Genomic DNA, 12,917 nt, shown 5'->3' on the forward strand with positions numbered 1-12,917 from the left:
CACAGCTTTCCATTTTACCTGGTACAGAAAGGGGTTATGACTTCTGCAAGCAGTGAACAAGAATAGGTGTTGAATTACACGTGAAAATTAACAGGAGGAATTGTCAGTAATTACCAAGAGCCAACCCTTTAGGTCCATCAGCTCTCTCTTGTAACCTTCCCAGCATGTCTTGAAGTAGGTACAGTTATTATTCCTGTTCTACTTATGAGGAAATTGAGCCCAATTTTCACAGTAATGCACAGCTAATAAATGGCAGAGCCAGGATTCTGACCCTATCTACATAATCCAAATCTTCTACCCTGTCTACTATCATTACTCATCATGTCTAAGTGAAAGCAAATGATGTAATTCTAATATGAATATGTCTAGTCAGGAACAACTAGATTTAGATACCCAGGAATGTGGCATTTAAAAAAAAAATATGGCTTATCATTTATAGAGGGGAAAAAAGAACTAACCAGAGGTAATATTTCTTTTTTTTCCCAGTGGATTTGTACTTTTAAAAATTGAAGTATAGTTGATTTACAGTGTTGTGTTAATTTCTGCTGGATAGCAAACTGATTCAGTTATACATGTATACATTCTTTTTTTTATGTTCTTTTCCATTATGGTTTAGCACAAGATATTGAATATAGTTCCCTGTGCTGTATGTTAGGACCTTGTTGTTTATCCCTTCTACGTATAAAAGCTTATGTCTGCTGACCCCAACCTCCCACTCCATTCCTCCTCCAACCTTCTCCCCCGTGGCAACCACAAGTCTGTTCTCTGTGTGAGTCAGTTTCTGTTTCATTTGTGTTATATTTTAGATTCCACATATAAGTGATATATGGTATTTGTCTTTCTCTTTCTGACTTACTTAGTATGATAATCTCTAGTTGCACCCATGTTGCTGCAAACGACATTATTTCATTCTTTTTATGGCTGAGTAATATTCCATTGTATATATGTACCACATCTTCTTTATCCATTCATCTGTTGATGGACATTTAGGTTGTTTCCATGTCTTGGCTATTGTGGATAGTGCTGCTATGAACATACAGGTGCATGTATCTTTTTGAATTAGAGTTTTGTCCAGATATATGCCCAGGAGTCGGATTGCTGGATCATATGGCAATTCTTTTTTTTTAAATTAATTAATTAATTAACTTATTTATTTATTTATTTTTGGCTGTGCTGGGTCTTCGTTGCTGTGCACGGGCTTTCTCTAGTTGCGGCGAGCGGGGGCTACTCTTTGTTGTGGTGTGTGGGCTTCTCACTGCGGTGGCTTCTCTTGTTGCAGAGCATGGGCTCTAGGCACACGGGCTAGAGTGCAGGCTCAGTAGTTGTGGCGCACGGGCTTAGTTGCTCCACAGCATGTGGGATCTTCCCGGACCAGAGCTCGAACCCTTGTCCCCCGCATTGGCAGGCGGATTCTTAAGCACTGCACCACCAAGGAAGTCCTGGCAATTCTATTTTTAATTTTTTTGAGGAACCTCCATACTGTTTTCCATAGTGGCTTAAGGTCCTGCTTCTTTAATACAGTTTCCCACCTCAGCATTATCCTGCTTAATTTCCTTGTCAGTGTCCCATTCAAGAAGTAAACTCCTTTAGGTTCTTTTTCAAAACTATATGCCAGGCACCTAGTACAATCCCATGTGTAGGGAAGGAGGAATGATTGACCTTGAGGTTGGAGAAACAGAGATGAGTGCGGCATACCCACTCTCTAAGGAGTTTATGGGACAATAAAGGAGAGGACCAGCATGCACATAATACAGTAGGTGAAAGGAAGGAGAGTGAGATTTTAGGAGGGAGGGGTAGAGAATTGAGGAGGCCTTAGGCTCTAAGGGAGAATTGTGGTGTTTTAATAGGTACTAAGATGTGATGGAGACAGACTGACCTCACAGAGATCCAGGGTTGAATTCTAGCTCCATGTCCAATGAGCTCTGTTACCTAGAAGCTTTGTGACTTTGGTGAAGTTAGTTAACCTCTCTGAACCTGTTTCCTCACCTCTAAAATAATATGCTTACCTCAGAGCTTTGTTAGGAGAAATAACATAATTTTTAAGTATGTAGCACAGAAACTAGTCTATTGCAGGTGCTCAGTAAACATGAATTTTCCTTTAGAATATATAAAGATTGAGCACTTTAAAATCTCATTAGAATGTTCTCCTGAGTGTTAGGAATTTATTGGAAAATATCCCAAAGGGGAGGGCATGGATGTGAATGAAACATTTGGGGAAAGAAGAGGGAATTAAGATTAAATGGACGTGGTAGTGTTAGATTTTTAACTTGTTGAAAATGTAGTTTTTAATACTATTGCAAAACATAAAGAAGGCATACTTCACAATTTATGTATCTACTTTCTTGTTTATTTCTAGAGCATTTCTAACTTTAAACTTGTTTATCTATGAGAGGCTGGAGACATAGCCCCTCTCCTCTCTGTCTCTGTCTCTCTCTCACACATGCATACACACACACCATTTATATTTGTAAACTCAGATCTTACTGTTTTTGCTTTGATGAAATTACTTGTAAAGCTTTATTTTTCAAAAAGGAGCAAAGAGGGATAAACACTTCTGAATACAGGATTTGTGTTTAACATGATTGTCAAAGTGGAGAAGTTGAGAACAAGATGGATTCCAATGAAGACAAATACAATACAATACAATACAACACACAATGTAATACCTCCCCATCCATAGTGGGGAATGTAAACACCATAGAATACGATGTAGAATAAACATTTCAAAAGGATGGTAGAAAACATTTTGGGGATCTAATGAGCCATACAGTAAGGAGAACACAGGAAGAGCCGAATAAAGTGCTGATCGCGTACAAGTTAAGTATCAGAAAACTGTTTCCAAAATGTATGACATGGCTGAGATGGGGAGAGCGTAGAGACTGCCAAGAGAATAGTAAAAATAACAGTGGGATTTGGGAGTGGCCGTAATTAGACAGAAGTAAAGCCTTGAAATTAGGCAGAATAATTAGCCTTGAAAAAAAAAGTCCTAGAGGAGAAGCATCTTGTTTTTCTTCATTTAAAAAAAAAACCTTAATATTGAAAACAGGCAATTTCAGTCCTACAGGCATTTTAGAACTGAATTCATTTCAGTTCTGCTCACTTCCTCATTCATTATTTATTCATTCATTCATTCAGAAAATGTTTATTGAGCACCTATTATTAAATGCCTCCTGCATACCAGACACTAGGTTAGGAACAGGGAAAGCCTTGGTGAGCTCAGTCTAATGGGGAAGGTGAGCAATGATGCAAAGGACTGCAGTTTGGTGTGATAAGTACAGTAAAGTAGCCAAGTGGCCGTATGTAGTCAAGGACTGGCACTGAATTAGGTGTTTTGGTGGAGGGGGGATGGTTGGAGGTGGGATTTCAGGTTTTTGTCATGATAATAAAGTCATCGAATGGTAAAGGTGTTGTCCTGGGAACAGACGGCAGATTCAGTGATTCTTAGGGGCGATGCGTGGTGTTTAGCTGGTGACAGTGTGGAGCATGGCTCAGAAGGAACGGAGAGTTCCAGCTCTGTGTTCCAGGCTAGATTATTTTCTCCAAAAAATGCTAATGGGGGCTGTGTGACTCTGTGCAAAGCTTTGACTGGTACTCATGCTGTAGTGCTGTACAGACCTGCCATGAATGTGCTCACGTACACCAAGATCCCTGTCGGACACCAAAGGCTGTCATATGGGAATTGTTAAATAAATTATAGTCTAAACTGTGGAATGTAATTAAGGGTATTAAGAAACATGATACTTATTATTTGAGAGAGGGTAGGAAAAGATCCAAGTTACGCTGTTAAAAAGGGAGGAAAAAACATTAGCATAATATATAATTAAGATCTCATATGTGTGGGGGAGTATGTATATATTCAAATGAATTGAGAAATGTCTGCGGAAGTCCAGCACCCGCCAGCTATGTACCTATAGGCTATGCTACAGGGAAGGACAGCAGTGAGAGAGAAGAAGGGGGGGTGGGGACCTCTCATTTTTTATTCTGTGTTTTTCTATATGGTTCACATTTTTATAACATCCATGGACTTCGTTTTGTAATGTAAATAAGAAATGAAATAATGCCTGTGAAGCCCTGAGCACGGCATCTGCCATGTGGCTGGCAATAAATATTAATTGGATATTAATAGGATGGCAAGAAAATATGACTTGCTCAGAATGATTTAAATCTGCATATAGCATCATATTTATGGTTGTAAATGTTTTCTCTCTCTGCTAGAATGAAATGAAATAAATATCTTAAATTATGGTTAATAGATTTTAGGTTAAATAGGTATTCTGCTTATTTAAACATTTAGGACTTAATTATTCAAAGAGAAGTTTTGAACAGGAAGTCTTCCAAATCTAGGTAATATCAGACTTCGCCTAAGCACCAGAAATTTCCCGTCAGTTAGTGTTGTCTGTAGAGCACTAAACTTTAAAAATATTTAACATTCAGAATTTATTGTTGTCTATCATTGAAAACCAAGGTCAAATCATTTTCTTTATGAAATTCCATGCCACAACAGCCAACGGATATTCAGTAAATTGAATTTAAATTTAATTTTTTGGAACTTTTTATTATAAAAAATTTGAAGTACACTGTAAGTAGATCATATTGTATTATATTCATTTAGTCATTCTTGTTTTTGTGAAAAGTTATGAATAAATTGAATTGAAAATCACATTGTTTTCTGAAATGTATTGAGGACCTCTGTGAAAATTCTTCATACTTTAAATTCTCCGAAAGCAAGACACAGTTGTGCCAGGGAGGTGACAGACCAAGTTGGGATCAAGAACACGGAAACTTCAAAAGCCATTTCTTTTTCTATGCTCATTGTTTTACTAAGTGTCTTAAAACCTGTTTTTCTTTCTTTATTTTTATTGGATTGATATGGTGAAAAATTTTTTCCTGTGATGATATAGCGTATTTTAATAATTATATTTCCTTGATTTTTTTAGACCCATATATTTTTTCTTTGAATGTTTCTAAAATAGATTTACTATTTTCTAACCCTGATCTCCTGAGAAGCTGATTTAAATATATTGTGTGTGTTAGAATTGATGAAGTTTGGCATGTGATGTTTTATATTAAAGCTATAAGGCAAAGTTGAGGTATGATCCCAAGTAATCAGCTTCTAAGCGCCCCCCAGGGGGAAAAAAAACTTAGCAAAATTAAATGGCGTTTTTTACACAGTTCATCACCAAACACTTGATACTCTGGTCTGTCTGGCTGAGGGTAACTAGAGACTCACCTCAGCCCCTATACTATTGGTAATCCCATGAACTTTTGGGGTTTTTTACCCTCTCATTTCTAAATTAAGCCTATTATTTAGAGATAATTATAGATTCACATGCAGTTGTAAGAAACAATACAGGGAAATCCTATGTACCTTTTACTCAGTTTTTCCCAGTGGTAACATTTTAGAAATCTGTAGCATGCTATCACAAGCAGGATGTTGACATAGACATAATCCATCAAATTTATTCCAGTTTTCCCAGCTTTACTTGTAATCATTTGTATGTGTGTGTGTGTGTGTGTGTGTGTGTAGTGAGTTCTGTGCCATTTTATCACACGTGCAAGTACCTGTATCCATGACCACAGTCAAGACAGGAAACATTTCCGTCACCAACAAGGATACCTTGTGTAGCCCATTTATAAAAACACCCACCTCCTCCCCCATGGACTTTTCATATATTGGGATTTGGTGGTGGTATGTTTTTGAGTTACCTTTTGGGAAGTAACTGGTTTGTTCTTTCCCTCTTGTGAATGTCTCCGAATAAATAATATGAAAGTGAACCTTCTGTGTTCCTCCATTCTTGCATTGTGCATCTCCCCATGGCTTGGCAAAGGGACCAACAACAGGGACGAAGGGTTGCCTTGAGTGTGCAGTATTTCTAACTTGCTGAAGGCACAGAACCAAATTTGCCACCTCCGTTTCCATTCCCAGATTACGCTCGATTTGAGGCCAAAATCCATGACCTACGAGAGCAGATGATGAACCACAGCATGAGCTCCGGGTCCGGGTCCCTGCGAACCAATCAGAAACGCTCTCTCTATGTCAGGTAGGCAACAGTGTATTTCTTACTGTGATCTGTACTTGTGAGCCATCAGCTTGGGGAGACAAAGGTGACGCCTTATAGCAACGGGACATGTGTTCTTGACTAACCTACGCTCGTCAATACACCACTGTAAGACCTTAAGTTTAACCATTCTGAAGAAATTTTTGAAATGTCATTAATTATGTTAAATTAGTTAAAGGCCCCTGCTTTTAACAAGTTCTTTGACCATGCTGTGATCCAGGGTAAAGTTCTTAGCATAGGTTGTAGTAAAAATAATGAGAAGAAATATTTTCAGTTCTGATACATCTTAAATTGAATATGTGGGCCAAAGCCCTGGACATTTGCTTACCATCAATATGGGAAGAAAATATTCTCATATTGCTTCCTGGCCTGCTTGACATCTATGCATTAACTCTGGTGTATTGATTGGAAATCAGAAGTACTCTCTCAAAGAGCTATGTGGTTTTTTTCTTAAAGTTTTGGTAGAATGACTTTCTTCTGTGGCATCTCATTACCAGTTGATTCTCAAACCACAAAAGTTACTTGTTCCTTGCCTGACAAAACTCATTAATTTACCAGAAAAAAGATGATTGATTGAACTTGAAATGCCTTGTGGTCTTTCATCCCTATAGTTAACTCTTGAGTAAGATCCATCATCACTCAACTATAACATGCACCTCTTAGCATAAGCCTTCTATATTCCTCCCAAAATATACTTCATCAGTGCTGACTACACTTGAAAAAAAACCCCAGAAAACTGTACACTTGCAAACTGTAAAAACTCAGTGAATTTGAAGTATCCAGTTCTTTCTTAAAAATAATTCACCACGGACTTCCCTGGTGACGCAGTGGTTAAGAATCCACCTGCCAATGCAGGGGACACGGGTTCGAGCCCTGGTCCGGGAAGATCCCACATGCCGCGGAGCAACTAAGCCTGTGCGCCACAAGTACTGAGCCTGCGCTCTAGAGCCCGCGAGCCACAACTACTGAGCCCACGTGCCACAACTACTGAAGCCCGCACGCCTAGAGCCAGTGCTCCATAACAAGAGAAGCCACCGCGATGAGAAGCCCACGCATTGCAACGAAGAGTAGCTCCTGCTCGCCGCAACTAGAGAAAGCCCGTGCGCAGCAATGAAAACCCAACACAACCAAAAATAAATAAAATTGATTCTTTAAAAAATAATAATAATAATAATAATAATTCACCATATTTCTCTGAGGATTTTATGTCATATTAAAGGATTAATTCCTAGTTTTTCATAAAATCTAGGAAAATCTTCCGAATTCCAATTGGAAACTATTCCTCATTCCACTATCATTCAACTAAGAAGAATGATGACTTACAATAATAATAATGTAAGTATTAACAGCCAAAGGGGGAGAGTGATGTCCAGTTAATGGTGCAGATGAATCCAGGTATCAGTGGAGGAACCATGCCCATCCTTACTGTATTCTCTCTCCCTCAGGATCTGGTCTGACTCCCACCTAGGGTCATATCCTCCTGATCTGAAATTTCACTGTCTTTTCTTGACATGAGGTGCATGTTATAGACATTAATTTATGTACTTGGATTGACTTGTCCTGTTGGTTCCACTTTGGCTATAAAGTTATCTTTTGTGTGTATTAGGTAGGCACAGCAGGGCCAAGAAGGGAGCAGGATTCCAGAAGGCGGCAGGTTCTCGAAGGCCTTGATTTGCTGGCCTCTCTGACAAGCATAGAGTCCCTTCTTATTCCAGGGAGTTCCAGTACCTCAGAAGTCCTGAGATTTAAAATAAAAAAACCCCAGAATATCAATGTCCCAAATTTGTTCAACTGCATTTTGGAAGATTATTTTGATACATTTCTGTGTAATCTGTGAAAGGAACTATTGAGGACCACCCTAGAACATGTCTTGTAGCGACGTCACAAATATGATGGAAAGTAGCTGTTTCTGTTCTCCTTACTTGTGTTGTATTGCTATTCTTTGTGCTATAAAATATTTTCTAATCTTGAAATGTTTTAGTCTTGGGTAGCAAATTAGGAAAAGCCAATTAGGTTAGTAGGTTAGAGATAAATCAGCTAATAAAAATGGAATGGTTATATAGAATAAAACTGGAAGGAAACATTACCATATTGTTGGTATCTTGTTAAAAAATAGAATGCATAAAAATGTCAATGTACTGGAAGGAGTTTGCCAAAAATATACTGGTAACAGCTTAGTCCTTTTAATTAAGTTGTGGAGGATTAGGAAAATTAAATGAAGTGCCCTGATGCTATTATATAAGACTAATAGACTTATTTGAAATAGTAGTGTTACTCAGAATCAGACCTTTATTCTCTAAAATGGTAAATAAAACTATAACATACAAAAGAGATGAAGACTTAAGGTAATAAAGAATGTTACCTTGTTAACATTCTAATAGTTGGAGGTCATATCGAGAGGAGGAACTACTTGTAAATGAGGCTCGAAAATAGCTGACACTTCATGGGAAATTTCCCAAATTATTTCTTTTTTTTTTTTCCCAAATTATTTCTTCACAAGATACCAAGAGCGTCTTGTAGAGGGCCGACCTCAGTATCTAAATGACTTTAGAGGCAGAGAATTGAAAAAGATACGGACCGGGAGTAGAGTGGAATCAGAGGGAAGGAGCTTACAAGATCCCCTGGCCTTGTTCTCATGCAATGTGATAAATTAACCTAAATTAGCTAATTAATTTCATTAATTAATGAAATGAAATGAAATGGCAAGGCCTAAAGGGGATTCTTACTAAAAATGATTCAGTATGTTTGCTTGTTTGTCTGTTTTACACCAGTTTTAGCTATAGGATTTTCATAGATATGCTTGTTTCATCCAGATCGCTTGAATAGAACTAGTGCCAGTTGACTGTGCTTATTTTAGAAAAGTCAGCTAGTTGCTGTCTCAGAATAAATCAGTAGCGGAATTTCTCTGATTATATAAACATCAGATGGTGAGCATGTCTCTTTAATCTGAGAATGACACCCTGGAGTATTATTCTCTTTATTCTGCTCAGCTTTATGTAATTCTAGGGCTGGAACCTTAGCTGTCACCAGGCCCACTGTTGAATTTGCAGAAGGGGAAACTGAGGCCCCGGGGGGGAAGGGATTTGCCCGGGACCCCACAGCCATTTGGTGGCAGAGTTAGATGTCCTGCCTCCCAGTGCCACATCACTCCACCTGCCCAGGGCTCAGCTTATGCGTATCAGCTGTTGAATGCACTTTGGCTGTGAATCCCAGTGTGCTTCCGTCAGCACAGTGGCCGACTCTTGGATTAAGGAGTAGATTAGTTGAGAGGAGAAATTCAAACAGAAACCTCTTTGGGGTTTTTACGCAGGATAAACTGTACTATGGGGATTTCATAGGGGATTTCTTTAGTACTATTCATATTTTTCCATGAAGCTGAAACCTAAACCAGAAAACAAGCAGCTTCTTTGTTCTGTAGTAAACAATTTAGCTGACTTAGTAGAACATTTGTTTGCACCACAAAACCACCCTTTCGCTTGGAGTTACCTCCTCTTCCCTATGTACACAACACATGCACACGCACACACACTCTCTCTCTCACACCTCACACTCCCAACATCAGCCCTGCGCTGACCGTGTCCAAGACAGTGAGTGTGTCTTCTCAGGATCGCGCAGAAGTTGGCCTCATTCCCCTACTAGAAGTGGTCCTCCCTGGTGATGGCGATTTATTTGCCTGACAGTGTGGAAGAGAGAGGGAGGGAACTAGCACATCTGAGCCAGGCGGTGTTGTAAACTTGAGCCAACCCTCTCTATTTACCAATCTAGTTGTAATCATTTTCCTTCTTTTAATCTTTTTTGTAAGGTGCTTGAAGTGCTTTGGTAGTGCCATGCAAATGGAGTTGATTGTCGCTAATGATAATACTGTACATGTTGTATGCTAGTGATTTGCATCTATTTGATTTAATGATCTATGCGTATTGTGTATTTCCTGCATTGTGAAACATATGTAGTTGTAGAACCTTAAAAGTAAATAAAATATTAAAAATTTGAATAAAATATTTTTCAAAATGCTCCACAAGTACATTATCAGTTCTTCAGCCATAGATTCACTTGGGCTCCTGAACCACTGGAATACGGGTTTCGGGTTTCGTTGCATGTACTTTGGGGCTCCCCATATGGGCAGGTTGAGGTCTCCCTACCTCTAAAATATGCACTCCCCTTCTTCTCATCGGTTGTTAAATGCATCCCTATAGCAGAACAAGGCTTTTCCTGCTACTAATAGGAATGCACCTTTATATCTAAAAGCTATGAAGAAAGGTCAGAGATACAGGGGATTAAATTCACACAGAAGTGCAAATGGCTAAAGAGAGATCCTTTCTTCTGATAAAAGAGAGCAAGAGCACCCAGGACACTGGGAGAATGGAGAGGGGAAGAAAGAAAAGCAGGTAAGTCCACCAATGGGGAGTAAAAGGTCCCAGGAAAGAATATAAAAGAGAAACTTGGCCCATGTTCATTTGTTAATAAAAGGTATCGATTTTGAGGGTTAAGTGAATGAGCTTTCTGTTGTGAATTTGGGTTTTGTTTGTTTGTTTGCTTCATATTTGGAGCATTTTGTGAATTTATGTTTAGTCAGTTACTATAATTTATTTATGCATTCGTCAAGCATTTTTTGAGTGTATATTCTGTGCCAGGACCTATAATGGACATTGAGGACCCAGCAGTAGAAGTCATGTTTCGTGTCCCCAAGGAACTCACATCTAGTGGGGGCGACAGATGAGGGGAAGACAATCACAGTGCAGTGTGGTGTGAAAAGTTAGCTCTAGAAAGGCCGAGAACCTTTACTGCTGCCTTATATAAGGATATCTGAATTGATTCTTGAAGATTTTATATGAGTTAATCCAGAGGCCTTCAAACCTTTTTACTCAAAGTAAGAAATACATTATTCATCATGACCCGGTAAATACATATGCACATAAAGCTGAAAGAAAAATTTCATTAAAGTATACGTTTTATGTACAGTAAACTTTGCTATTTTCCATTCTGTCTTGCTCTTTTTTTAAAAAGTGGAGGTCACAACTCATTAACTTGATTTAATAACTCACTAATGGGTTGTGATCTACAGCTTGCAGATGGAGTAAACAAGGAGGAGCAGTCCAGGCAGATGACACAGTACACAGGCAGGAGAACTCATCTTCACTGCGTTATAGTTAGCATCTCTGGGATCCCCAGACCCTTGGTGTTCTAGCCAACTTGGAAGGCGGTTCTCCCTGGCATAGATGAGGAAGTAGAAGTGGAGGGAAATGTTTGTCAGGCATCTTCTGTGGGTCACCCATTATGTTAGTGTTTGGCGTATATTTCCCCGTATGATTCTCGCAACACCTCGAAGAATCAGGGGATATTTCCTCTGTTTTACAGGTGAAGAAAGTGAGACTCAGAGAAGTTAAATATTTGCCCCCAAGCTCACAGAACGGGACTGGACGTGAGCTAGACATTCAGGTCCTGTGTGTGAGGCAGTAGAGAACAGTGCTTATTTAAGAGCACGGTTGCTGGATTGTGCTGGACAGGCAAACATTTGAATCTTGGTTCTGCCACTTACTAGCTCAGTGATCTTGGACAAGTCAGTCTCTCTGGCCTTAGCGTCTTTATCTGTGAAATTAGTAATAAGATACCACAAAGTGGTTGTGAGGATTAAGTAAAATGGTGAATTTAAATACCTGGCGCATACGAAGCAGTTGATTAATGTCAGTGGTATTTATCATTTATTAGAAAGGCAACCTGTCCCCTGCAGGACAGAGAGACTGTAGAATTGTTTGTGAACGAGACACTTTTCTCAGCAGTGGGTGAGTCTCCCTGTGCCTTGGCTTTCCTTCATCAAGGGAAAGAGGATAGACTTCCTGGAGACCTTTTATGTTTTCAGTCCTCTGGACCCCATGAAAGCCAAAGGGAAAGGCCAGGATTCTATGGCTCCAGAGTGCCCAGCTCTGTCAACTCATCAGGCATTTCTCATCCCCCACAAGGGTCTGTCCAGAGGCAGAATCTAAAAGGAATTCAGTTGGAGACACAGCTAAGAAGAAAGGGTTGCCTTGCTTACACGTGGCCCTTCCACTTCCTCATGGGTGTTATCAGCGTCCCTATCCTCGCAATTTCTTGCATTTTTCCTCTGCATTCTTCAGCTGCTCTAAGCCCCCTGCTCATGGTTTTCTGTTCTGAATTTGAAGGATTTACCTCTTTTTACAGTGCTTCTAAGTCCACATTTTAAACTGGTAACTCAAACTTTCTACTTTCCTTGACAGTTTTTGCTTCAAAGGCTACATAATATAACAAATGCTGAGGTCTGCCTCCTGCCCCATTGTTTAACATAAGGTTTTTACACATAGATTCATCAGGGCATTGATTCTTTCATTCAACAAACATGGTTTCACGTACTTACCTACAATATACCAGTCTGCCGTAGACGCTAAGGATACAGAGATGAGTAAGAGCACAGACCTCCTTCCCTCGGGATTCTCACTGTCCATATCTGCAGGCAATTCAAGTAGTATGCAGATCATTATTGTAGCTGTCCTTTTATGATACCTCATGTGTTATATGCCTTGCACTTATTAACCTATTTTAATCTTTACATTATGCCTATAAGGCTTCCTACAATGAAATCTACCCAGAAGACCACTGGTATTTAAAACTCAGCTATTAAAATAGTGATCACTCTGGTCTTTATTACAGCTTCATGGGAAAGCTCCTTGAAATGGCAATACCATCAATACTGGACCTGCAAATCCCAGTTAATGTCTTAATTTTATTATATCCTTAGTGCCTTATGCCACAGTGCTTGGCATAAGGAAGTCTCCTTAGTAAATATTTGTTGGATGAATTAATTCCTAGACTCTCTTTCCTATACAGATGTGAAAGAAAAAAATT

The 12,917-nt window shown here is 39.2% G+C and overlaps 1 protein-coding gene across 18 annotated transcripts in view; it reads left to right on the top strand.

Moving 5' to 3' along the window:
* Positions 1-12,917, top strand: part of DLG2 (discs large MAGUK scaffold protein 2) — a 2,039,030-nt gene that overhangs the window by 1,883,035 nt on the left and 143,078 nt on the right. For 17 of the 18 annotated variants that reach the window (XR_005020917.1, XM_036860586.1, XM_036860590.1 and 14 more), the window contains one exon: positions 5,927-6,041. Coding sequence is in view for 17 of the 18 variants with exons in the window: in XM_036860586.1 (XP_036716481.1) it covers positions 5,927-6,041 (115 nt within the window). In the remaining variant the exon portion in view is untranslated. Of the gene's footprint in view, positions 1-5,926; positions 6,042-7,665; positions 8,504-12,917 lie in introns of those variants that run through there. The other variant, XM_036860602.1, reaches the window with a different exon arrangement.

This window comes from Balaenoptera musculus, chromosome 8 (assembly GCF_009873245.2).
Source record: "Balaenoptera musculus isolate JJ_BM4_2016_0621 chromosome 8, mBalMus1.pri.v3, whole genome shotgun sequence".
Classification (NCBI taxonomy): Eukaryota; Metazoa; Chordata; class Mammalia; order Artiodactyla; family Balaenopteridae; genus Balaenoptera; species Balaenoptera musculus.